The 27,806-nt window shown below is 31.8% G+C and overlaps 1 protein-coding gene across 1 annotated transcript; it reads left to right on the forward strand.

Annotated features, from left to right (window-relative positions):
- On the forward strand, positions 1-27,806 carry LOC129946374 (T-box transcription factor TBX1). Its single transcript, XM_056056528.1, has 8 exons — positions 1-877; positions 14,721-14,899; positions 14,958-15,187; positions 15,259-15,415; positions 15,570-15,731; positions 21,209-21,276; positions 26,849-26,982; positions 27,077-27,806. Exons 1-8 carry the CDS (start codon positions 697-699, stop codon positions 27,523-27,525), a joined length of 1,560 nt encoding a protein of 519 aa, XP_055912503.1. The 5' UTR covers positions 1-696; the 3' UTR covers positions 27,526-27,806.

Consider the following 27,806-nt stretch of genomic DNA (forward strand, 5'->3'; position numbering starts at 1 on the left):
GCGATCTTCACACTTTTCATTTATTTATAAACAAAGATCACTTCGGTGTGATTGCTCATTAGTCGAATCGATAGTCGGATTTTTGGAATTGATCTTTGAAGTTTTAAGGGAGGGCTTGGTTTTCTATAAAATTTCTAAGGCTACGCGTGGACAGACATTGTCGACGACCGACGTCGACGTTGATTTGTTGAGTCGCTTGTTGATTTTTGAGGAGAGCGTATATACGTGTCAGCTGAAGAATATCTGTGCGGACGGTTGAAAGTTTAATTGACGCTAAAAAGGTTATTGCGCTGATATAAAAGTGTCGAAAAATTGCAAATCGAAAGTGCTAGACAATAAGGTGATGATCCGATGTTTGTTATAATTCGGTGATTATTCGGCGTTGAAGTTTCTCACTCACTAGTGCTAATAGTATCTTATGTATTTAATGTTTTATTTTTCTATTTTTTTTTCTTCTAATATTTTGGTCAATTGGTGTTAAAATGTTGATGGTAGTTTTATTGAAAATTCGTTTAAGTCTTTTCAACAGTTTGTGTTGTTAGTTTATGTGATTAAAGTTTGGAATTATTTATTGTTGGCTTTAACAACAATTGTATTGTTGGTTGATTTGGAAAGAAATTTTGTTGTTTGTTGTCGAAAGTCAAAATAGTATATTGTGAGAGATTTGAAAAAAAAAATCGTTAATACGTAACAGGAATGCATCAGACGGCTTATCGTCGAGCAATGTCTTCAGATTGCACTTCTATGGTTGCTTCGATGTCACCATTCATCGAAAATGGATTAAATGCGAGTTTTACGGAATGCTGTTACACTGCACCGGATTATTGGTCTGGATCTTATGGAAGCAGTGCCATAAGTCCAATGAAACAAATTGAGGGTAAGTTGTAAGGTTTTCATAATCTAGGTTACTGAATCTTACCCTGATATAATAATGAATTTTTATGAAGATTAGTTGTGAGATTAGACTTGCCATATTTTTTTTAAATTACTTAAGTATAAGTAAATATTAAATTATACCACTTTTAGAAAATTGGTTAATTTCGTATGTAAATTTAGTTTCTTGATTAAAACCAAACAAATATTTCGATCTTATAGAGTTGACCCCCAATGTGAAACGCCTATCGTCGGGCCAAGTATAAAAAAACCATAACAAAAATTTACAAAGTATAAATAGATATAGATATATTTTATGTAGATAAAGTTAGACTTAAGTTGATATAAAAGACTCTGTTTCATATTCCTTGCGTTGCGAAATTTACTTTTTGAAAATATAATTTCGAAAGTCCGCAGGTAACTTAAGACAAAAAGAGGACAATCCGCAGTTTTTTAGTTGTCTGAAGCGACGCTAGTTTTTTTTGTTTATTGTTTGAATACAATCGATCATTTTTGTTCGATTTGAATATAGGCCAACAATAAACTTTTGCTGTTTATTTGTATATGGTTGCTGAAAAAATTAATGTTTCTTTTGTACCTATATTTTCAATATTAAGTTTTCAATAAGTGTTGTGATTGGGATCGTTAAGAACTGAAATTAATAATCAAAATTAACTTAAAAAACATAAACATGGTAAATACGAACTTTAAGCAAAACATCTCAAAATATTGTTCAGTTCTTCTATAAACTCTAAAAGAGAATTCATATCAAATGTTAAAATGTTCATCATTTGTTTCATTATAATTTTCAAAATGACTGATTGTATTAACATTTTAGTTAATATGAATTTACTTAAACATATTTAAACAGCTTTTCAATACTTTTTGTAGTTACATAATTTGTTCGAATGTTAGGTTTAACTGGAATTCTTATATAATTTTAATATTTTTATGATTTCATATTGAAAATAACAACAACTTATCTTAATACAAGGCAGAGTTAGTGGTTTTTCCTAAGAATGAAGTTGGAATTAACTTATTAATAAAACCCATTTAAAGGAAATAATAACATTTAAATAAAACAAAGTCATAAGCAATTTGAGCAAGGATTTCAAGTAAAGGGAGAAACAGTTATCATTTTTGTATTTTGTGTAAAAAGCTGGCCGATAATTTCTATCCAAGTTTTAAAGATTATTTTCTAAAACTCCATTTTTCAGTGAGAGAAAATTTGAAGAAGTTTTTCTAATACTAACATTATTGTTCAAGATACCTATGCAATTTGAGCCCAAATGGAAGTTTTTTTTTTCAAATCCAATATGCTATTTAAATCCTCATTTAACAAAGCACAATCTTCCCTGGATTTGGTAGTTCTATACAATTTAAGGCCATCTACAAATAGAAGACTTAATACATTTTTATAGATATTAGTGGTGTCATTTATAAATAAGAGGAATAATAACATACCCAAATGAGGACAATTTTGACAATTTGAAATCTAAGACTTCAAATAGACAATAAACCAATCGTAGAAGTTCGAATGAAATCCGAACCTAAAAAGCTTGTGCATAAAAACGTCATGATTAGCACGATCAAATGCTTTGGCAACATCTGTAAATATAATATCAGTTTCAAAATTTGATTTCAAATTATTTATTATATAATTAGTCGTTGTTAATTTAACTGAATTAAAGACGAGTTGGTACACCGATGTAAACTCTTTTCATTGAAAAGAAAGTCAATCATTTCAAATAAGTTGGAAAAGCTGAAATCGACAATATATCTGCAATTGAAAAACTCATACATTTTAAGTAGAAAGATGATCATCAAGGGTACAATCGATTAAGATAAACATGTACAAAAAAAAAGGTTCTTCGGGATTTTCATTTTTAGTTGAATATAAACTGACTTCAGAAATATCTAATACCATAGAACCTATATTTATAGTCTGTGGGATTTTTGAAAGTTTAAGGTTAGAAGGAGAGTCTGTGGAGCATACTGATTGAAAGTAAACAGCAAAAAGGTTAAAAATCTCGTTTAATAATGTTCTTACTATATTCACAATGGTAAACGTTAAAACAAAATAATGTTGGTATAGTTATACAATAAAATAAACGAACTTTTCTCATACTATATCTATTTTGTTTGGTCAAAACTAAAGCAACTTTAAAAAAAGCATACTTAAATAATATTCTTTACTTAAATTTACATATTGTGAGATACAATATTTCATACATATTCCAGTCATACTGACCTAATTGGAACTAGAACACTTTTGCAATTTTCATGGACTGAGGCAAAAACCCATTCTACAGTTGCTTGAAATTTTGTTTTCTACGCTAAAACTATATTTCAAATAAAACCGAAATATGCTACATGCCAAAACTTTCCTAAAGTATCCTTTTAAGACTGAATAATTCTACATATTTTGGAGCACACAATTTCCGCTATGTCCTTGCAATAAAAAAATATTAAAAAACATTTCAACTGAGAAATGAAATTCAACAACAAATTAAATTACTTTAGTTTTGTCCAACACTGCACTTTGTACTTTTAGTTTTTGAAATCAATTTTATTTCAAAAAGTAAAAATGTTATCATATTAGATGGTAGGTTTGTTCTATTTTAATCAATGTGTAACTACACATATCATGATTAATTTCATAAAATGGGAAAATAAGCTACTTACAAATTATCTAAAAAAGAATCTTTGTCGGTCGCAATTAAAAAGTATAACAAGTTAAGTCACTTTTTTTAAGTTTTTGGGGAGACATTTTGAATGTTAGAACAAAGTATTTCTTGTATTTAATAAGCAAGAAAACAGAAATAAATAAGACATTAGTAAAAATTGCTTAACGAAACATGTGTATTTTTCAATAGGTTTCGGTATTAATTTCACTTATGTCTTTTTCTGTGTTGGAAGAAAGAAAGGCATATTGCGTATCTCTTAGTATATTCCATTTAAGAACAAGTTATGGATCGATATAAGCTGCGCATGAGCAAACTTCGCACAGTGGCACAAGTTGTATGGGGCAAGTTAACCAATGAACCGATTTTCATGAAATTTGTATGTAAGAATAGTAAAAGCTAGGAAAATCAACTCCAGAAATTACAGCCCACAAAAAGTGACAATAGGTTTGAACCAAAATTGAAACTGGTTTTTTCATAAATCAATTTTTTTTTATAATTAGCAAACACTAAAAGGGTTGTGTAATGTGTGTACCTTTAAAATGCCAAAGACACAGTGTGAGCTTTAGGAAAATAGGGAAGGGTTCAATACTAGTTGCGAAGTACGGCTAAAAAATGAATCTCTGTACTTCATAGTACGGCCGAAGTTGGTCTCAAAAACTAATGTTCATTCCTAGAAGCGTGGGCGTTACGGTTAAATTGTTAAAGGGGAGGAATGCAACTGGCTATTTCACTAGAGCAAAGTACGTTTATATCACGGTAAAAAGAGATAAGACAAGAAACTTTACAACGATGTTCGAAATCTAAGTGTGCTACCGACAGCGAAAAAATGTATTGGATTGGAAGTAGCAGACAGGAGATCATTTTTAAAAATGAGGAAAAGAGTTGGAGACAAAACGGAGTCCTGGGGCACACCAGCATTTATTTCATGGGTCTCAGGCTTGAATTCGTCCAAAACAACTTGTTTTAAACGATTCGAAAGAAAATTTCTAATCTAACGAAGAAGAGATTCTTCAATCCCAAAAGCATGCATTTTCCATAAGAGAGCAAGATGCCAGACTTTATTAAATACCTTTGAAATATCAAGTGCAATTTCTTACTTTCTCCAAAACGTTTCTATGACCTTAGAAAGAAGGAACGTTGGTGCTTTCAGTCGATAATTCGAGGGGGAAGAAAATTCGTCTTTTTTTGGGATTAGCTGAACAAATGCAATTTTCCAACAACTCGGAATGAGCCCAGAAGAATTGGATAGATGGAAAAGCTTACACAGGTATTTTGCTAGCGAGGAAGAACAGCTCTTGAGAATAATAGCGGAGATACCATCCGGACCAGCGGATTTATGAATGGTGAAGTCTTTAAGAATTCTCGCCAAAGTACGAGTACGATAATAGATTGGTCCCATTGAAACATTTACCCATTCAAGAACTGGGGGAGCCATGACACTATCTGGTAAGGTGCAATTTTCGGCGAACTGCCTTGCAGACAAGTTAGTTTTAGAGCTAACTTAACTCGTGCCATTTGACAACAAGCGTAGGCACCGAGGAACAATTCCAAATGTTTTTTTACATATGACCGAAAATTCTTACTGCCTTTGGGACATTGCAATATTTTTTGCCATAATTTCTGGTCATGCAAACATTTGGAATGGGCATTGTAGGCCTTCCTTGCTTGTGAAAACCTTTTTCCGGTTTTCCTTATTTGGGTTGGTTTTAAAACACCGGAAGTTGACCTCTTTCTCCTAGATAAGCTCTTTGCATCTCGAATCGAACCATGATTTAGTCTTAGGTTTAATACTTTTAATATGAAAAAAGGTAAACACAATAGTGTTTCAAATTTAATTTGAAATTAATAATTTTGTATTCGGATTTAAGAACAAAAAAAGAACAAACAGCTTGTTGGAATTTCTGAAGAAAAAAAATTAAGAGGTATTGTATTTTTTTCGTAATATTCGATAATAATTTTCATACTTTCGTATTCAATAGAATTCCATTAATGTGTAGGTTTCGGTATTAAATTGACTTAAGTCTTTTTTCGTGTTAGTAGACTATATTCAAGAAAAAGTTATGGATCGATGTAAGCTGGGCATGAGCAATCGTCGCACAGTGGCACAAGTTGTATGGGGAACCGAAACAAACTCCATTAATCCCTCAACTGAATAGATTTTCATAAAATTCTACTTCAGAAATTACAGCTCACAAAATGTGAAAATAGGTTTGAACAAAATTAAAACTTGTTTTTTTTCCTAAATCCAATATTAAAAAAGGAAAACACAATAGTGTTTAAAATTTTAATTTTCTTACTTTTGGATTTGACATGATTCGAATAATGTGGTTTTTAATAATTAATTCCTTAAAGTAAAACTAAACAGGCATTTTATAATTAATATTCACTTTGAATCTTTTTTGATTAGAATGATAACAATTGAGTTGAATCAACTTAAAATAGCATGTTAAACATGGAAAAATCATTCGATTAAAATTCAAAGTTTGAGTTTCAGACATAACAAAAGAGAGAAAATTATATTTAAAATTAAACTGAATTCTACTCAGAGATGAATATAATTTACTAACCCCTCTCTTTTGGATTAATTTTCAGAAAATGAGATTTTCTTGCAAGCTCAATTATTTCAGACTTTGAGAAGGAAGTTTAAGACAAAATTTGGGGTGTCATACCTTTTTTTTGTATGCTCTGAGTACGAAAATGATATTTGTAAGCCCCACAAAATTTTGAACAAATTGCGTAAAACATTGAAAGCCGCCCATTTCGTATGTTTTTTTTCGATTTTTTACTAATGTTTGAGATTTGAAAATCACTAGAACCTTGTTTTTAACGCCACCATATTTATTTATTAACTTCCCATAGGAAGTTATTGTAATTGGTCCGAGTGTCGAATTGAAAATTTTGACTTTTTTCGACGTTTCAAGGACCCTAGAGTCTAAATGATTTTTTTTTGATAGTTTAAGTTAATACAAAATATCTAACGAACCAATAACGCTATGAATTAAATTTTAAATTATATATTGTGACGTGACATCAAAGAAGTATATCTTTGGAAAAAATCCAATTAACGGTGTTTTTATGAATCAAAATAAATTTAAAGAAATAACTGCCACCTCAAATATTTTTGACGATCAAAAAATTATTTAATTTCCAAAATAATTTTTGTGCAACGCAGAATAAAGTTTTTGGTTTTTGACATTTGGTAAAATTTTGCGAAAAATCGAATTGACAGTTTTTTTTACAAAAATAAAAACCTAACAAAAAATAGAGTTAAGACTTGGTAAAAATTTACTTTCGACTCAAATATCTTTTCAAAAATTAAAAATATTGAATTCAAACTAATTTTATCTCACAGAAATTGTTGTTTGCGATATTCAGTAATTTTGTATAAAAATCCAACAACCAGTTCTTTCATAAAAAAATTAAAAATAGTACGCAAATGCTACTAAAATTGGTAAAAACTGGCTTCCGACTAAAAATCTCGTTAACAAAACTATTTCATCATACGCAAAACGTTAATGGTAATTTTTAATTCTTTAGAATAATTCAACTGAAATACTTTTTTAACAAAACACGAAAACCTACAAACCTTTTAACAAGACAAATCGGCAGACGGGGTCGGAAGTTATCGGTGTGAGTCGCAACCCAGCATCTTTTTCAATTTTCAATTGAACAATGATGTGCAGGAGCTGTGGTTTCAATTAAGACGGCTTAATGTTACACAGCTTGTGCCAGAATCGAATTATTTAAGGAAACTTTTGGTAACCGCAGGGTTTTACGTTACAGATCCATAAAATAGCCTAAAAAAGAAATATTAGATTTAATACCGTTGGACTATTGTTTTTTCTATTTATCCTGAATATTGTTATAACATGAAAAGGCAGATTGTGGTAAAATATTAATAATTCGCGTAGAACGGCTAAAAAACAAACTCTGTAGGTACATAAGCATTCCATGAGCTGCGAGTATTATTGTTAATAGGCTAATTTATACTGCAGCATAATCCGTTGAAATGACATTAATCAAGGGTGAGACCTGAAATATTTTGAAGCTGTTCAAACGACGCACGTAAATGAATCAACGATTTTATTGTTTCCGATAATTTTAACGCTATTTTTTTCGTTATCTTAAAAGCACTTACCATCCGTTATCGTTAAAAACGTCACCTAAGTCTTACATGGCATCTTGAAATCTACAAAAACAAATGATATTTTGAGTTAAATCTGCTTTCAATGTTCTTCTCGGAAGCAAAAACAATTTTAAAAGAATTCGAAAATTGTTGACTTACTTATTGCTGGTAACTAACCTATGCGCCAACAAATTAAGGCTTCATTATTACAAGTTATTTGGTTGCTCATGTAAAACTTGTCATAATTAATTATGATTTCAGCTTCTGATACACAGCACATATCTTAGTTAAGTTAACCTAATACCCAATTAATCGCTTATGATTGCTCTGTGAATTCAAGCATACATGAACGGTGTCCCATCATTTCTTGCAACCGCACCGGAGGAAGAAGCGGCGTCGGTAGTATGATACACACAATACAGACGGTGACGGGAAAAGTGATTTATTCACTTTTAACAGCATCACGAACACTTTTCTGACATAAAGATTTGTAGGATTTTCCATATACATTCATGCGAGTAGGAATAGGAACCCCAAAAAGGAGGCATTTTAATTCAAAATAATAGGATCCCATTGCAACTTTATCACCACAGAGAGATCAACTCAACCCATCTAATTATGAACCTCTGAAATGAAGAGATCTCACCTAGTTTATTAGTGATGGCCGAGAACGCACGCTTCATGTGTGACGATTGACATACTTCTTGTACAGGTTGATTGCTCGACGATTCCGAAGGATGGCCGTCCATTATACATATGTAGACTATACTACCATCACCAGAAACAGTCTTGTCACTCGAATAACCAACTGACTGAATATCAAGTGAAGTGAAATCTATTTTTAGGCTTTCAGGAACAAAGTAAGTTGATGATGATGCCGCCGCGCCACCGAGTTGGGCTATACATGTACTTTCTGGGACAAAAAGAAAAAAGAGATAAATCAAAAAAATCCATTTGATTTGGCTGAGAATGAGAACTCGAGCGTTCCGGATCAGGCGCGACACGTATAACCACAACTTTGCAATGCTAGGCTTATGTTTCAAAAGAGATCTTGTTTATTATGTGGCGTGGAGTGTTTTGTGAAGTGTATAGAAGCAAAGCACATTGCTCAGTATTTAGTCTTGAAATGACCCATGGCGGGTCGGAATGCCATCAATTGTCACTAACAAGACATCGGAATTCGACTTGCTACTTATTTTGCGGTGGTTTTACAAATAATTAAATAAAAATTATCCTTAATGGCTCCGCATCGGTGCGGAGATGGTATTCAATTAGTGGTGCTTTAGATTCGAATCTTATATTCTTATATCGGCCATACCCTCGACCAAAAACTGTATTGGTACGCTTGAAATGTACCATAGCCCGTGATAGATTCAATCAATTAAAAACATTGACATCTAGCTACACATAATATGAGCCAAAAAGTTTAGCATTTCTTTAAAAGTGTATACCATAGTAGGAATAAGTAGAGGTGTCTAATGATTTCCTTTTTTACAAATTCTACAACATTGTTAACATTCAGGAAGGCGACTACTGTGAGATTACCTATGTCTTCGTCATCCGGTAAAAATCAAAAGAAGAAGGCAATTCATAGTCTTAATTTAAACATAAGCGAAATTCATAATTGGACAAGTGTTTTTAATGGTTTTAATACATACAACATTTGTTCACTTTTTAATTGAGTGTTTTTTATGATTGGGATATAAAATGGATACAAGATATCCGAAATCAATTGAAATAAAATCGATTTAAACTGATAATTGAGTAATACTATTTTTTCAGGGTTCTATCTTTCGATTTAAGTAAAATAGATCTTAGGGCCAAAAGGCATTAGTATTAAGTGTTATAGTTTAACTTAGAGTGTCCGTATGGGACCAGTAAGTTAGTTGTAAGTTATGGTTAATTAGGCTAGTTTTATGAATTTTTGTCTAGCTCTAAGATAGATTTAAGATTGAATTCATAAAAATAAATTTAAAAAAAAAAAACATAGAAACGAAAAAACGATAATCGTTAGACGATAGCGTTTCGACGATAGTCTCACTTCACGAAAGACGATAATTGTCAAAGTGATATCGTCAAAACGATAGCGTTTGCACGATAGCTAAGTAGGCATCGTCTGCTATTAATTTCCATTGATAACTAAGCAAATTGAAGTAAAAAAGTTCTTAGATTTGTTACAAATTGAAAATAAAAACTCAAAAGAAAACAATTAATTCTGTTACGAAGAAAGTTAAGAGATGTATTGCATCTTCTATCTATTCTAACCCATATGTATCATTTTTTTTACCTACAAAACACTAGTAATCTCTCTTAATTGTTGTTTAATAAATAAAACAATTGTAGTTTTGAAATTGCAAAAGAGGACTTTATAATGATATTGGAAACAATATATTCGCCAGTTGTCGTTCTTCAATATTAAAATTTGCTGTAACTATTGAAACTTTGGGGGCCGGAGAACATTGATATATTTGACAGGCAATGATTTTAATATCGCTCTTGCACAAAACGCTAATCCAAAGTAGTTAAAAAAATATATTTTTGAAGCCAAGTTATGTTTATTGTGAATAAAACGGAGTTTTCGGGTTTTCGGCAAAAAGTTTTCGAAAACACGAAAATCGTTCACACCGAACATTTACACGTTTTCATTTCACATTTGAATGTCAAATTTTGTATTGATGAAAAAATTTGTGAGTAAAAAGTGTTGTTCTTCTCAAATTATTTGTGAAATGTTATTAAACGATGATGAGTATTTTAAACAACATTTCAGAACGAGCCCCAAAACTTTCGATATACATACTCTGCAATGAACTAAATGATCTGAAAATGCAAGATACACACTTTAGTCTTATGGAGCTACTTATAAAGTTGATTTTCAGGAAGATAAAGATCTATACGATCGCCAAAAAAAACGAATGTGTCCCGTGTCATGTGTCATTGAGGGGTTTAACAAACGCTTCGATACGAACATACAAAAAACTCCCAGTATATCACCTCGGATGCGGATAAAATGAAAATATCCAAGTACTTCCTTTAACCCAGTGAAGACATTCTATATGGTATGTATTCTCTCAAGATTCAATTTTTTGAAAATTCTTGAAGTGGAAACATTCTAATAAGGATTTTTCTTTGCCGTGAACACCTTTAAGTCGATAATCATTTCCTGTGCTGTGATAGAGCAGCATATCAGCGCAGACAATGCTGTCTGCTATTCTCGAAAAAGAGTTACTGAAGTTCTGGGGACGTGTGGAATGATCTCACGGCACTCTCTGGCTCTCTGGCTGTAGCTATACTCTTTGTTCACTTCAACCGGTCTAAACAATTGTCTAGAAAATATATTATAGAATCAACAAAAAACAAGTTTTTACAAAACAAAAATTAATTTTATTTGAAACATTTTCTTCTTCTTTCACAACAAATTCTATCCAAAATACTGAGCTTATGACTATTTCTTCTGCCATAGATACATTGTTGCCTTCCTAGCAACTTGTAGGCGGGGTTGAAAAGATTCTGAACGATTTCGTGTAGGTCCTTGTGGCCTAAGCAGAAAAGGTCAATTCCTAGTTCCAGATTCGTACCAAAATCACACTCATCCAGAGCGATCACTGAACGAACTATGATCAAGTCTTCCTCGTCCTTAGGGTCGTCACGCCAGTAGCGAGAGTGAATCCGGGTTCCTCGCTTAACAAAGAGCTTTTGAAACTCTGGAGGATAATAAAAAAACCGCCAGTGCCGCAAATAGTCACCGGGACTTTTGTTCTCGATGGTGGCAAATGTTCCATATACTGTAAATAAAAAACAAAAACCAATAATTCTTATTTTGTAAGGAAATTGTATAAATAATATTACTTACCACGACCAAATTTATTTCAAAAATAAAATATTTGTTTTGATAGCAGCTATCAACTGTTTTGTTTACATTAATTTGAGCGCTGAATTTTTCGAAAGGTTTGTTTGTTTAGTTCAACTTTGAATTGCAACTAGTTTTCGAGTATATAAACCTTGTGGTTTACCAAAAATGTATTTGAGAGATTGAATTTTCGATGTAGGTTTTCGGCCAAAACCGATAATTTCGCGAAAACCGTGTTTTCGGTTTGGTGTTTTTTTATTAACTTGCGATTTTAATTTTCTTCATTCGAAGTTTTCATCCTCAACTCAAGTTTTTTTCAATTTCCAAGAACTTTGAAAGATGACTTCGGCAATACCATTAGATTTAAACATCGTACAACAAACAAAAATAACAAAATTATTCTGATATTTCATAAATCTATTAGAGGATATATTCAATCTTTAAGCAGATCGACTTTTAATTTCTAAGTAACTGAATAGAAAACTACTCAGGCAACGAAAAGCATTCCTCAGCTTAAAATTCAACCTTTTGTTTAATACCAACTTTACAGTTAATAAACTACGGAGTTTAAGACAAGTTAAAAAAAAGACCTCTTAAAATATTGTTGGTGTATTAAGGGTCGCAAATTTTTGTTTGTATTTTTAAACTTTAAAGAGCTTGAAGTTGCTAGTTTTTGTCATTATATTTAAGCGTAGGTTTAAAGTTAATTATACTTTATTCTAAAAAATGACATTAATATTTTAAGAATAATTAACTAAATACTAACTACAAGCATGCCCAGACATGGTTCGAAGTAACATAAGGTGTGGTTTTACGTTCTAACGACTCTTTAAATTGGCATTATTAATCGTTGATTAACTAACTTAAGTTGTAAAAAATTGCTCGGATATAATGAAGGACTTATGAAACACAAACACGCTTCAGCTTTGACTTTTCTGCGTTACGATGGGTCTGCTTCGAGGTTGCTTTGAATGACATTTCTAATATGAAATTTCTAAAATGACACTTCTGTCATTAGGAGCTATTATTTTTTCTCAAAAGATTGTTTTGATTTTTCGTGCAGTAAAAGATATGAATTTTGAAAAATTTGAATTTATCGCGGAAGTAGCTTACACTGTGGTTATTTACAGCTCATGGAGCAAGAAGAACCGTAGACTGAGAGACATTTGTGGGTCCGGAAGCTCAATCTACGGAGTTCGTCAATCTATAAGTAGTTCTCCAATGCTCATTTTGGGTTCTTCAAAAATAAAACTTTTTGTTAGAAAAAAATGTATAGTTTTTCTATGTATATTTTAACAACTTAACTTTTAACTTTTTCTAATAAACAATGGTTATTCCTCCAAATGCAAATGTATTTTGTTTGTTGACTTTTTTAAAAAAATTTAAATTTAAAATTAAAAAATTAAATTTATAGCTGAAGTAGCTTTCACAGCCTATAATAACCAATGGGAATCCCTCCAAATTGTATTTTATTCATTTGTATGGCTGAACTCGTAAACGTCAGGCGAAGCCAAAGCTGAAGCGTGTTTATGTTTCAGCCATTAATTCTATGGAGAAATACAAAATTTTAAATGGGCTCTTTTTTATTTTGGTAATTTTTCTTTTTCATTTTACTCCACAAATATCTTGACTATTTTTTCTGTTAACAAGAGTAAGGTTCCTCGAAAGTAAATAAATGAACAACAAATTATAAAAATTGGGGTATTCTTGTGTTCTTTGTCTGCATTCTTGTTTTCAGAATCTAATTTACAGAATCAAAACTTAAAACGATCTTTCTTAAATACGATGTATAAAGAGTGGTTTAACAATACCGCAATTGACGTGAAGTCCACAATTTGAGGTAACACGTCCATTGAATTTCTGAGAGAAAATAAAAATTGTTTCGTTGGCTCCGTAGCAAGTGAAACCATCCTATTTCAACAACATATTGTTGAGAATTCCTCCAAAATATTTCGAGGGGGGTAACAGTTTTCATGCAAAATCCAAATGTTTTTTTTTAGAAATCATTTTTCTCTACAAGAATAACTCTTGGAGGATTTGTCAGTTCACTGCAAGAGGCAGAACCCATGAAAAAGTTCTTTGCAAGAGGCAGAACCCATGAAAAAAATACTTTAGGTGGCATTGGCTAAGGTTAGAAACTCGACAGTCTTACTTACCTAATGGCCCCATACGGGCACTCTAAGTAAAAACCTATTCCCTAACCGTCACTCCAAGGTTAGGTGGCCCAAAAGTCCGTTGAGAACTAGGGCCTAGTGACTTGCAACTCTCAACCATTCCTGTGTGCGAGTACTGTTGTCAGGGATGGAGGGGACCTACTGTTTAAAGCCAAATCCGAATGGCTAATTTGAGAAAGCACTTTTCATGACAAAAACTACTCTTGGAAGACTTGTCAACTACTCGCAAGAGGCAGAACCGGTGAAAAAAAAACTTTAGATGGCACAGACAGAGGTTGAACCCAAGACTTCTGGCTTGCCAGTCCAACGCACTAATCATCGTGCCCCGAGTACAACAATTAAGATGTCTAGATTTAAAAGAATTATATAAACGCAGTGCATCAAACGACCAACAATACCGCGCAACCTTTTGTCGAAGCTGATAAACCCGGTCGGTTATTATCTGCATTCGAAATCAGACAAAATTTAAACTGTTGAACACACTTTCATTAAAATTTAATTCGTTCTATGTTATCGATCATATTAAATCAATCTGAAATTCAGAATTGTATTCTTTCAATACATTAATTATTGAAACAAAGTATGCGTAGTCAACTAGTTTATAAAAACAGTTTTCAAACAATTGTAACAAAAATTGAGTTCCACAAACTCTACAATACTTCTTTGAAAAACCATACAAAACATTTATGCTAAGGATGATCGAAGTAAAACCTGCAACTGATTAAATTTTGTTTAGTCAGCAGTTACAAACAAATCAATGCAGTAGTTATTGTCATTTTGGGTTCGATTTTTTTTAAATAATAAGAAGTACTTGCATTAAATCTCTCAAATTATGACTCAAAATGACTTTTCATTTATTTCCAAGTTGTGCATGCATATTGTGATGTTCGTTTATAAGTACAAAAACTTATAATTAAAGTAAAAACTATAAAACTCTATCAAAAATCTAGAAGACCTTTTTTTATTTTAGCAAACTTCCTAATAATATTTTTTATCAATTTGTTACTTTACAGCATGCATTCAAACAGCAGGAAAAGATCGATCTTCATATAAACCTCTTGAGCACATTGCAATCAATCCTAAGCATCCGGAAGAAAGTAGCTGCCAGGATAATCGCACAAACAATGAAAATATCAACAACAATGGAAGCAATGCAAAGAAGTACAAATCAAAAAAAGATAATACCAAAAACGTCAGTAAAAAATAGATGTGAAGATATCAAAATATTAACTTTTTTAACTTATATACAGGATGAAATCGTTCATCCGTCTGTAGCTCAAGCTGTGGTTATCCTTGAAACCAAACAGCTATGGGATAAGTTCCACGAACAAGGAACGGAAATGATTGTCACAAAAACCGGAAGGCGAATGTTTCCAACATTTCAAGTTCGAATCGGCGGTCTAGACCCACAGGCAACCTACATCATGATGATGGATTTCGTCCCTGTTGATGATAAACGTTATCGATATGCATTCCATAAGTATGAAATATTTGTTTGAATTTATTCACGAAATAATAATAAAACTTATTATATTTGTGCAACCTATGCAGTTCCAGTTGGGTTGTTGCAGGTAAAGCTGATCCAATCTCACCACCACGCATCCACGTACACCCGGATTCTCCAGCCCCCGGCACAAATTGGATGAAACAAATCATTTCATTTGACAAACTCAAACTCACCAATAACCAACTCGATGAAAATGGCCACGTAAGTCCCGAGCCCGAGTCCGAATTCGAAAAATGCAAAGCTATATAAACAAAATTAATTTTTCTCTCGAAATTTCAAAATATTATTTTTCTTTCTTTCCAAACGATAAAATTATAATTTATGCACTTTCTTTGTTTTTGTTTGTCTTCTGCAGATAATATTGAACTCGATGCACAGGTATCAGCCAAGATTCCACATTGTCTACCTGCCACCTAAAAATACATCGTTGGATGAGAATGAGCATGCCAGCCATTTTCGCACTTTCGTCTTTCCGGAAACATCGTTTACGGCGGTCACTGCCTATCAGAATCAGAGAGTGAGTATTTGTGTGGCTGTGTGTATTTTCAAAACTTAATATTTATGTAGGTTCAGATGAAATGCGACTGTTTAGCGGCTCCCTCGGTTATCAGGGTGTTCGACACTAATTACGACTCTAATGACATCTATTACGACTATACGATACGAGAAAATGCCTCAAGTGATATACATGGATCGAGAAATATTTTCGAAAATCTGTTCACAACGATTTAGATAAACGTTGTCGGTGTTTTTGAAAGTTCTTTTTGTTCTGTTTTTTGTTTTTAATAATCAGATTCTATTAGAAAAGGCAATAAAATCGGATGATTTAATATTTCTTTGGAGCACATTGTTTTGATAATTTATGTTATGATTTGGCGGGAAGCTCCAGTTGTGGCCAACTTGTGTTCTTTATCCTCAAACACAAACACTTACCAGAGATATTATAGAATTTTTGAAAATTTATTTTCACATTGTTAGCTAGTGACACACACAGTACACAAATCTGAACTGTTGGAACGGAACTACTTTGTGTTTTGTTTGATTTGAATGGTTGCATTCTTTAATTTTAACATAAATTAAGGTGGTTCTTTATTAATATCATTAAAATTTAGTTATTTGTAAAATTTACGAATAAATAAATTGGAATTCATCATTTCTTTGTTATAGTGTGTAAAAATATTTATGACTTTTATTTACCCATGGATGAGAATTGAAAGCTGTTTGATGTTTTGATTAAATCAAAGAAATTTGTATCACATGTGGGACTTATAATTGTATATATGTATAACTAAGTCGATTTAGATCTTTTTTCTTTAATTGAGGTGTTTCAAGTTTAGATGATCTCAATATTTTTAAGGTATGACATTAAATGACATATGTATAGAAGGCTATATATATATTTGAATATTTTGAGGCAAAATTTAACACAGCAGGATTTAAATAGGACCTCAATTAGCACTAAATCTTTAAGGTGTCTTAGAGTAGTTTTTAATTAGCATAATCAAAATTTTAGCCCAAAGGTATTGAACTTTATTTTTTGTTATATCGCGCTGTAAAGAAGAATTTATAACCACTAGACGTATATACAAATAATATAGGGCCCGCCATCTAACGGAGGGTTTTTTTTTTTAACTATGCTTATTTGGTGAATAGTAACACTTAGCTCATGTCTGATTTGAAAGACAATGAATTTTATCCTGCCGCTGAATCAATATGGTTCTATATACGCTTAAACAACGCTGAGAAATATTGCCTGAGATCGACTTAGAGAAGATGTCGATTTTGTCAAAAAAAAAACATTTATTCAGATGATGCTCGTTTTGATCTTGACGAGTATGTAAACAGCAAAACTGTCGCATTTGGGGCACAGTAAACCCGCACGTATACATTGAAAAGCCGATGGACCCAATTTTGGTCCAGAGGCATAATTGGGCCATTTTTCTTCGAAAATGTTCAAGTCGCCGTTACAGTCAATGGCGTTCGTTATCGGGCCATGTTGAACAAATGTTTGTTCAATTGAAGGGGAGGATATTGGCAACATTTGGTTTCAATAGAAAGGCGGCGCTACGTGCCACACAGCCGAAGCTACACTCCATGTTTTGCGCCCATTAAAAAAAAAGAAGTTATTTGGCGGACCCTTTATAAGCTTTAGATTAAAAATGAGTTATAACTACCAAAACGTTCCAATTACCTATAATTCATTTTTGTACGTCTTAAATTATTATCAGATACATTTTTTGGCTACATTTCTAAGAATTAATTTTCGGATAAATTATATGGGACCATTGATAATTATTCTACAAGTGTTCCACTGACAGATCTGACATTAGGCTTTTTCTATTCAAATCTTTAGGATCTCAGTCTTTTGCAGATGTTGAACATGCTGAGAACTTAGTCTGCTTCAAACGTGATCCGAACACTTAGATTTTTTTAATTTCTTAAAGGAAGTTTTTGTAATCGGTGGTATTTGAGGATTTGTATTATCTCCAGATTAATTTTAAGCAACGAAAACTACCGTTTTTACATCTGGTAAATAATCAAAGTAACGTTTCTCTTAAAAAAAAATAAAAACCTAAAAAAAGTTGGTAAAAGTTGATTTTCGACTCGAATATCTTTGCAAAAATTTAGAATATTGCCATCAAACTAATTTTACTTTACATAATATATAGTTTTTATCATTCAGTAAAATTTTTTAGAAAAATCAAACTATCAGTTTTTAATAAAAAAAATAGAAATCTACAAAAAATACAGTGTACATTTTTGAAAAACTGATGTTTGGTTTGAATATTTGGAAAATATATTTAACTGATTTTATTGAAAGCAAATATTTTTGTTGTTAACGTAAGGTAATGTTTCAATCATTATTTACAAAAATGATTAGTTTTTGACTTAAAATGTCGGGAACATAAACCGAAATTGAAATCAAACTTATTTCAACATTTGCAAAATATCGTTTGTTACTTTTATTTTAATTTTTTAGAATAATTAAGTTGTAAACTTTTTTTAAGAAACAGACAAATCTAAAAAAACAACGAAAAACTTATAAGAAATGGTTTTCGAATGAAGTTTGATGAGAACAAAGCAAGATTTTGACTTTCAATTTTGTATCTCACACAAAATATTGTAAGCTTCTTTTTGAAATTATTTTGAGTGTTAACCTTTCACGAATTGGTATTTGTAATGTGTGACAAATAGAAATATTTCCCTTTTAAGATCAAAAACATGATCATCGATTTTTTACAAGAAATAAATATAATATTAACATTGTGTGTTAAACAACAAGCTTAATCCCTCATTTAAGTTGTTTTAAGGATTATATTATATTTTTCTTCGTCCCCTGAATGAAAAACAGAACAAATATAAACGCATTAAAAAAAAGAAACATAATTCTAAGTTCGACAGTTTAAGATAATTACTCTCAACAACAACACCTGGCTATAAGTTCTTATTTGTTTCGACGGTCCCTCGTTACCATCGATCTTAAGATTTTTAATCTTAAGAAGGAAGATAACTATTAGCTTCTTGCGTTCGCTAACAAGTTGAGAATTTCCTCTGTGTAGTTCTCCGCCGTGCCTTTTTCAATTATTATCAGTATCAATCATCATTAAACTACACTGATTTCTCTAACTTGTTCCTAGGATTCACCACGGGGAGGTGCAACTAAGCGCTTCTTCCTTCCAGACTATAGACAAGAATATAGCTTTCCCTATGTCTACATGGAAGTCAGTTTGACCCCCTCTAAGTTCGACAGTTCAAACTCTGTTCAGAACCAAAATTGTCCGCCTATACGGTTGGTTGATTTAATCTAAATATTGGACAAAATCTGCAAACAATAGCCGACGAATTTTCGTTCTCCAATTAAAAATTGTATTTACAAGGTTGGAAAGCTTAAGAAAACAAAAAAAATTGGTAAACTCATTACAAGTAATTATTTTAGAAGTGGAGAGAACAGAATCAAGGTTAAAATTGAAAATTATAAGGAGATTGACAATTTGATTTTCCATTCGTTGACGGCAATCTCAATTGATGGCGTAGCTAACTTCTTGCCTTAAATAGTCTGTACTCCACACAACCTCCTACCACAAATTCCTACTTGTAATCTACAGTCACAAATTTTGTATTTGAATTTACTTTACACCAACTACACGTGGGATCACATATTTGTGATGAGAGTTAAAAATTGTACAGTAAACCTACAATTAACCGTTGAACTATTTACGCTTGGAAGTTGTAAGTTACAAATTTAAAGCACAATTTTGTTCAATACTTTTATTAATCAATGCTTTTGCTATGCTATTCGTTTGACAGAAAATTGCTTAAGGTATATTGAATATTAGCATGTCCTTCGTTTTCGTCGCTTGTTGATTGTTGTAATTATTTTCATTTTCTCTGTTTTCTGGTATTTCGATGGTGTCATCATTTGAACTTTTTGAAATGTTGGTTAAAGCTATATAACATTTGATTATATTTACAGCTTTTTGAGGTTGTAATCACAAATGTTTTAAACATTGTCAATCGAATTTACAATTATTCTTCGAGTAGATTTGTGTGCCCGATTATAACGTTCAACTACAGGGGAAGTTTCTCGTAAAATCGGTCTAAGTAACCAGTCTTTGCATGGGTACCCGGTATCTCCTAGTAAAACGACATAGGGTAAAGGCCGAAAACCATTCTTCGCAAGAATGGTTTCACATTCCATTATAGAACGTATAATCAGGCCCACAAACTAATATACAATTTATTTAATTACTTCCATGTCTATCCTAATCAGCAGCTTCAAATTGTTTGGTGCATCTATGTTAGATAACGTTCCATCAATGCATCCACAAATACGTGGCATACCTAAATAATTTTGATTTGAGAGACAATTTGAACAAGAAGATGCTTACTAACATGCAATAGAGTCAACATTTTTGATATATTTCTTGAATATTTGACAATGTGCTCATATAATAGGTCAACGATAGCTTTGGAGACATTTTGGACACAATACTGTTGACTTATCAGTACCATGCATATCCCCGACGTCATGGAATTGCCCTCCGTTACTCATCCAATTCAAAGTTGTTAAAAGTTTCTGTCTTGGGGTTAATGCACAATTTCTTTCCGTTTTGTGTTTTATTCCGGGTCCAATAATATTAACTATTCCTTCTGCTTTAGAGTAACTCTGTCGGAGTTATAATTTTGACGCGAAGAATAAACTTTTTTTTTATTACATTAACATCCGCCTCTGAATTACTGCTGTCACTACTGTGCCTTCTACGCAAAGACATCTTAATTATGAATAACAAATTTGTAGACAAATGTCCACACGTTCTTTCGCCCGTAGAATTTTTTCACAGACTGACACAAATTTGTGACCCTCATTCATATTATGCAACAGAAATTCACAATAAAGTAGAATTTTCACAGTTATTTTGATTGTGATTTACAATTACAAACTTTTTGTCGTGCAATCGAATATTAATTTTTTTAAACAATTTTGTAATTTGTGAATCACAACTACAATTTTGTAGCCTACAGAATTTTACAAAATACGAAACTTGATTTTTTGACGAATTTGTGGTAAAAACGTTTGAAATTCACAAATTTTTAAGATGGTGCAATAGGCCACTGGTCTCGATCTCCCAGATAAATTGTAAAGTTTGTTCATGCGTCCAATCCTTTTCAACTATTCTTTGTATGACTTTATTTCATTTTCTGCAAGAGGGTGATTTCTTACATATGTATATCTTTCTATTTTCGTATTTTTTACATTCTTTCAAAGTAATGTAAGTTTTGTTGTTGATATCTCCTCAAAAACTGTCTGCAACAACATCATCCAATATCCAAATATTGACCATCTTCCAATTAAATGAAAATACAAACATTGTGTGTTTAGACGAGTTAAAAAAATAAAAAACCTTCGTATCTGAAAAGCGAATTCAAAATTTTCTTTTGTAGACAAAATCAATAAAATATATTTTAAATTAAACCTATTCTTTTCCGTCTTAGGTAACCCAGTTAAAAATTGTGAGCAATCCATTTGCCAAGGGATTCAGGGATGACGGGACAAACGACGTGTAAGTATTTTTTTTATAGAAATATAATTTTTAATTCAGCTTATGACGAGAATGCATTCGTCTTGTAGATTTATCTCTTAATTTTATTACTAATTAGGAAAAACGTCAATGGTTCTGGTTACCTTAATAAAAACTAAAACATTGAAATTATCAATCATCTTTGCGTATGTACATTAGATCTGATATACATTTAGAATAACACCTGAAGCTGTTTATAGTTACACATGGTTGTAAATAAAAATTATTTTCAAATTGGCCAACTTGCAAAGAAAAATTAAAAAATTGGAGTAAACCATATATCATCTGTTCCATAATAATAATAATCTAAACATACAATTTGTGTTCTTCTCAAAAATATGTTTTTTTTAATATTTAGAGCAAAACCATACACCAGTGTAAACAATCTACAAAAATGAAAGAATTTTTTTTTGATTAATTCCTCGTTTTTCATCAAAAGTGGGCTCTTTAAATTTATAAACAATCAAAAATGTTGCTTGTGGTTTTGAAAGTTTCGAAATGTAAGAAACCAGTCGAGTACAAGTATAGACTTTCAAATATTGAAGTGAAATATTAAAAGACACTATACGGAATAATGAATAAAAATGAAATATGAATCAAAATTTTTGTTTATATAGAAGAACTTGAATAATTCTGTTCTGATGCTTGAATGTAGGCATTGTTGTCTCTCTAGATCAAACTCGACGAATCTTTTTTTATACTTCTAGATGCTAATGCTATACTTTTATATTGAATAAATTGAAATGATAACAAATACAACAATTTATGATGAAGGAATTTTTTTATTTGATTGCGAGTTTAAGACGAAAGACGTGTTCGGATTGTTTATGCGTTAAATCAAAAGTATGTTTTTGGTATAAATATACAAAACTTATGATTGCTCTCGAATTGATTTTTCAAATTTTTGGATATTAAAAACGATAATATATTTATACAACTATTTATATGTAGTTTAATGGGAAATAATTTTGGTATGTCAAATTCCAAGATATAAAAAGCCAAACATTTGCGAGTTTAGCTCATTGTCCAAAAACAAAAAGAAATAGGCAAAATTATGGTTAAGTAAGAAGTGATTTTGAAAGATTGGTTTTGGTTATTTTTACATTCAAAAATTAGTTTGTTTTTTGTTTTATACATTTTATGGCTGAAACTCAAGTCAAGGTCTTTTACTCTTACACGCTCGTTAACTTTTAAGTCATAAACCATACAACAATATTTTATAACACACATGGTATATGAGTGTTTTTTATAGGCACACGCCTATAAAGACGTGTGATGGTTGTTTGACGATTGTTTTTGTCCTACAATGTAACCATTTGTTGTTTATACAATGTATTCGAATCAGGTACAAAATAAGCCATTCATTCTTTTAGTTTTAGAATTGCCAATCCTTCGTATTTTACCGAAAGATCGATTATGATAAAGTTAAAAAAAACGAAAAGCTTAAGTACAGTTAAAAAAAATATATTTACTGATCAAAAGGGTCTTGGGTGGATAATTTGACGCTTGTTAGTTGTGAATAAATTGTGACAATTTAAAATTTATCGCACTGTTTTTAAGGTTTTGGGTATTAAAGTTGCCTAATAGTTATTGCAAGTAATCGGTCTCTAGTTTTTCAAACTTATAATTTGAGATTTTTCGACATTTGAAGGTCTCTCGAATCTAGATCCATTGATTTAAGATGTTTTTTGGGCTTGCGTACAAGAACGCATAGAACCAGCACCGGCATCGACTTCAAATTAATTTTTTTGATAGATAATAATTTAAAGGTACATAGTATAAGAGCCGGTAGCAAATGAACTTGAATCCACTTGTTTTTCAGCAGCGTACGAAAATGGTTATTTTTCCGATTTTGGCTTCGAAATCGTAAAAGATCAAACAGTCAAAAAAGGCTCAAGATTATAATAATGTGTGCCCAAGACGTTTTACTTTAAACCTTTTGCTTGACAGACGTAATTTAAATTCATTTTTTATCTTAAGACCCTGACAATTCCATCGATTTCATTGGAACAAGGCTAAACAAGCATTCATTTAGGCCTATATGGCGAAATTTTGTACTTTGTTTGGCAATCTATTTTGAATACCCTTACAAAAGTTTAAGCGCTCAACAAAATTTATGAGTGAATGTTAGGCGTGTTATTGCTGGCTATTGACATACAGCTCTCAACCATTCCTGTGTGTTAGTGCTGTTGTCAGAGATGAAGAATACCTACTGTTTTAAGCCGAACCCGAACGGCTAATTTGAGAAAGCACTTGTCACGACAAGAATTAATCTTTAAGTATTTGTCAATTGATTTAGATTGCACAGGCGTGGATCGAGACTAATAGCCTTTTTACATAACTAACGCAAAACCGGGTTTTCGGCAAAAAGTTTTCGAAAACCCGAACATCGTTCACACCTAACATTTACACGTTTTCATTTGACATTTAAATTTGTTTAACACCGGCGGTCAAATTTTGTATTCATGAAGAAATTTGTGAGTAAAAAGTGTTCTTCTTCTCAAATTATTTGTGAAAATAAAATGAATTCTAACCCATTCGAATTGAATTTAACGTAACTCTAGCTCGTCCCGAAGAAGAGTTTCAACTGAAGTTCTAGGGACGGGTGGAATGGGCTCACGACATGAACCAATAATAACTACAAGCTCGATTGGCTGCAGCTATACTTCTTGATCTTTTTGATACTTTTTCACACTAAGGAGAATCTAGTTGTCTAGAAAATATATCAAACAATCAACAACAAACAAAACTGTTACAATAAAAATTCATATTTTTAAAAACATTTTCTTGTTCTTTCACAACAAATTCAATCCAAAATACTGAACTTATGACTATTGCTACTGCTGGCTAAATGTCCCTTCAGAATCGTCTTTCAGAATATATTGTGGCCGGCCGAGCAACTTCTAGGTGGGCTTGAGAAGATTCTGAACGATTTCGTGTAGGTCCTTATGGCCGGAGCAGAAAAGGTCAATTACTTCGTACCAAAATCACACTCATCCAGAGCGATCACTGAAGCTGTTATGATAGGCTTCAATTTCTCCATGACTATCTCTTTGGTTTCTTCCTCCGAGGACTCGCCTGGCTTGTCCAAGGAACTGTGGATCTTCTTGATATTGGCATCGCTGTCCAACAAAGGGCGATAGCCCACTGTTGTGGTTTTATTTACTGGAACAACGATTCCCACATTGTTTAATGTTTTGGCTCAAGCCCGCTGCGACAAAGCCTCCACCAGAGATTTTCTTTCAAACTTATTCTCCTCCACAAATTAACTTATCGCCTTTCTCATATCTGCCAAACCCTTGTAATTGAACGGAGTTACCTGAAAGTCTTTCTCCAGGTAGTAAGCGACGAGGTGTGGCGACGAGTTCGAAGACACATCCCTTGGAAACGCTATTGAGCCAGTGCCAGTGCCGCAAATAGTCACTGGGTTTTTATTCTCGGCGTTTTTTGTTGCCACGCAGCTCCCTTTTCTTTTTGTTTTTATATATTCTGTGCATAAAAAAAAGCAATAATTCTTATTTTGTAAGGAAATTGTATAAATAATATAACTTACCACGACCAAATGTATTTCAAAATAAAATATTTGTTTTGACAGCAGCCATCAGCTGTTTTGTTAACATGATTTTGAGCGCTGAATGTTTCGAAAGGTTTGTTTGTTTAGTCCAACTTTGAATTACTGCTAGTTTTCGAGTGGTTTACCAAAAATGTATAGAAAAACTTGAGTTTTCGATATAGGTTTTCGGCCAAAACCGATAATTTCGCGAAAACCGGGTTTTGGAGTTGGTGAAAAGCCTATAAGACCACAGTCCAGCGCACTCACCATCATGCCACAGGTACTACTTATGTTTATAGAAAGACTTTATTCCTGGCTGTAACATTAACTTACATGCATTTTATTTTTTCTTGAAAATCAAATTTCTTAAAAAAAAATGAATAAAAAGACAAATTTTTGGTGTCGATTTTGTTTAAGTTATGTTTACTTATATTGCTATCCATTTTTATTTATTTTGAGGAATAACTGATTATTTTGTCAGACTTAACTTCTCTTCAGCAATAGTTTTCGTTTTCGAAGTTTCCTAGCAAATCTTAATACAAAATCGAACTACTAAGTGCCAATAAGAAACTAACTATTTTCTAGAGGTATTTTAATTAACAAATCAGTAAATTTAACAAATCAATCTGCCGACTGCACTCTGCGAGTGCAGTATTATACCTCTGAAATCTGCATTCATTGTGCCAATTTTTTGGAAAAGTTATACACAAGGGTTTTGACAAGATTTTTCTATATCAAGATACCTTATTTTCTTCTTATTTTTAATTAAAAAAATCAAAAGCTATTAAATTTTTATACCGATTAATTTTTGGTATAGAAAACTGCTGTAAAAAATCACTGAATTCATTCATTTGCAATCTACTTCAAAAATATAAGTAAAAAAAGCAAACTGAATGAAAAAAAGGCATATATGTATATTGAGTCCCCTTTGGGGTAAGCTTAGGCGCAAGTTATAACGATCATTGGTTTTCATCATTGAAAACAAACATTGGAATTTGTGACAGGTCGTTTATATAGCGATCATTCAAAATTTATGTCATTGGAAAAAATTCTCTGAATCCACCGAAAAATGTTTGCTGACAGAAATATGTCATTGCAATTGTGTGAAATTGGAACACAAATCAGTGGAACGATTCGTTTCTCTTTTGAACCTAAAAGTATCAGCTGTTCAGGATAATGAATTTCCGTTCTGAAAATAGAAAAATACAATTTTAGCGAAAAATAAATGTGCAATTACATTTTTTTTTTCTAAAACAAAATTTGAATGTGATTTTCGAAAGAAAAGTATATAATTTTCATATCTTATAAAAGTAAAAACACCGTCAAATTTCGATTCAAAAATGTTCCCGGATCGATTTCAATGACAGCTTTAACTGGTCCATTTATGTTTTCCATTTCAGAGCAGTTGAAAAATGGGGTATGTCCAGTTTCACGATTATATATTCCTTACCGTACATGCATATATTTTTTTAGAGAAATCTTTAATGTTTTATACAAATATTCATAAAAGAACAACAGATTTGATGTATTTTGCTAAACATTTATCTGACAGTTATAATGAAATATCGTATGTCGTTTTCTTTATTTATATTTTTTTAGTAAAATTTGTATTAATTTCTTCTTGTGATTGGAATTAAATCTATTTAATACAATAATTAAAATGATTTTTCTTTTTTTTAACGCCACTTTGTTTTTAAGGTTTTTACAAAGATAATTGTCATGTTTTGAGGACATATTGATTTTTCGATCAATATTGATTTACAGAATAAAAACATATTATTCAAATAAAAAACTATATTTTCTGTTTAAAACACATTTGTTTAATAAAATACAAGGCAAATATCATAAAAAAAAGGTTTTGTTTCTATTTGAGATTCAAAAAAATTAAATTGATGTTCATTGAGAAATGATCTGGCCACACAACACGTGAACCAAGAATTAACTTCACATACATTAGATATAGAAGCATTTGAAATTTAATAACTTTTCTTTATTTTTTAGAACATCAAGCAACATGAGTATAAGCCAAATGAATCATGATAATCACAATCGTATGAAACAGCACACCCAACAACAGCAACAACATCAGCAACAATTAAATCAATTGAAGCTTTCATCAAAAGATTCAAATTTAGGTAATAAAATTACAATTCTTACTTTTTTTTTATTATTTTGAAAGTATTCCAACTTTTCCTGATCATAAATCTGTCAATTCCTCTTCTATTTCAGAGTTAGATGCACATCAAAATTCACTGCAAGTGACAGCCCCCCATCCTCCTGCAACTACCACCGCTCATAATAATGGTTCACCCGAATTGGGATATCATTGCAGTAGCAGTGGAATAAAAACTGATGCGGCGACTGCAGCTGCGGCTGCTGCTGCCTCGACAGCAACCCTCAACAACACCCAAATGAATAGCCTGGTGACAAACGCGACCAATATATACTCTGCCATCGGGCAATCCTACACCAGCGAGAGCAGCAACTTTGGAGCGATCTATCATCACAATCATCACCATTTGTCTCATGGCCATGGTTATGGGAATCCGTATGATAAAATCAAAGTGCCAGGTCATATGCGTCAGACCAATCCCTACAGTACGTATCAGAGCTTCTATGGCAGTCCTCATCATCAGATGGTTCGACCCAATGGATATATTGACTTGGTTCCAAGGTGATATGGATAATGTTCTTCTCCACTTCACTGTCCTATCATTTTATTGTATTATTTTTATCATATTTAATTAAAAACATAAAAAAAACATCACTTTGTATTTCTGTTACCATTATTTAAATTTTAAATAGGCACTTTGTCCCAATTACTTGGCTTTTAACATTTAATTATGTCGTTTAGTTTGATTAAGAATATAAAGAAAATATAAGTTAATTTTATTCTTTGATGATATAAATAAATATAATTTTTGTTCAGGAATAAAAATATCGATGTGGAAACATCACA

The sequence above is a fragment of the Eupeodes corollae genome, chromosome 2 (genome assembly GCF_945859685.1).
Source record: "Eupeodes corollae chromosome 2, idEupCoro1.1, whole genome shotgun sequence".
Classification (NCBI taxonomy): domain Eukaryota; kingdom Metazoa; phylum Arthropoda; class Insecta; order Diptera; family Syrphidae; genus Eupeodes; species Eupeodes corollae.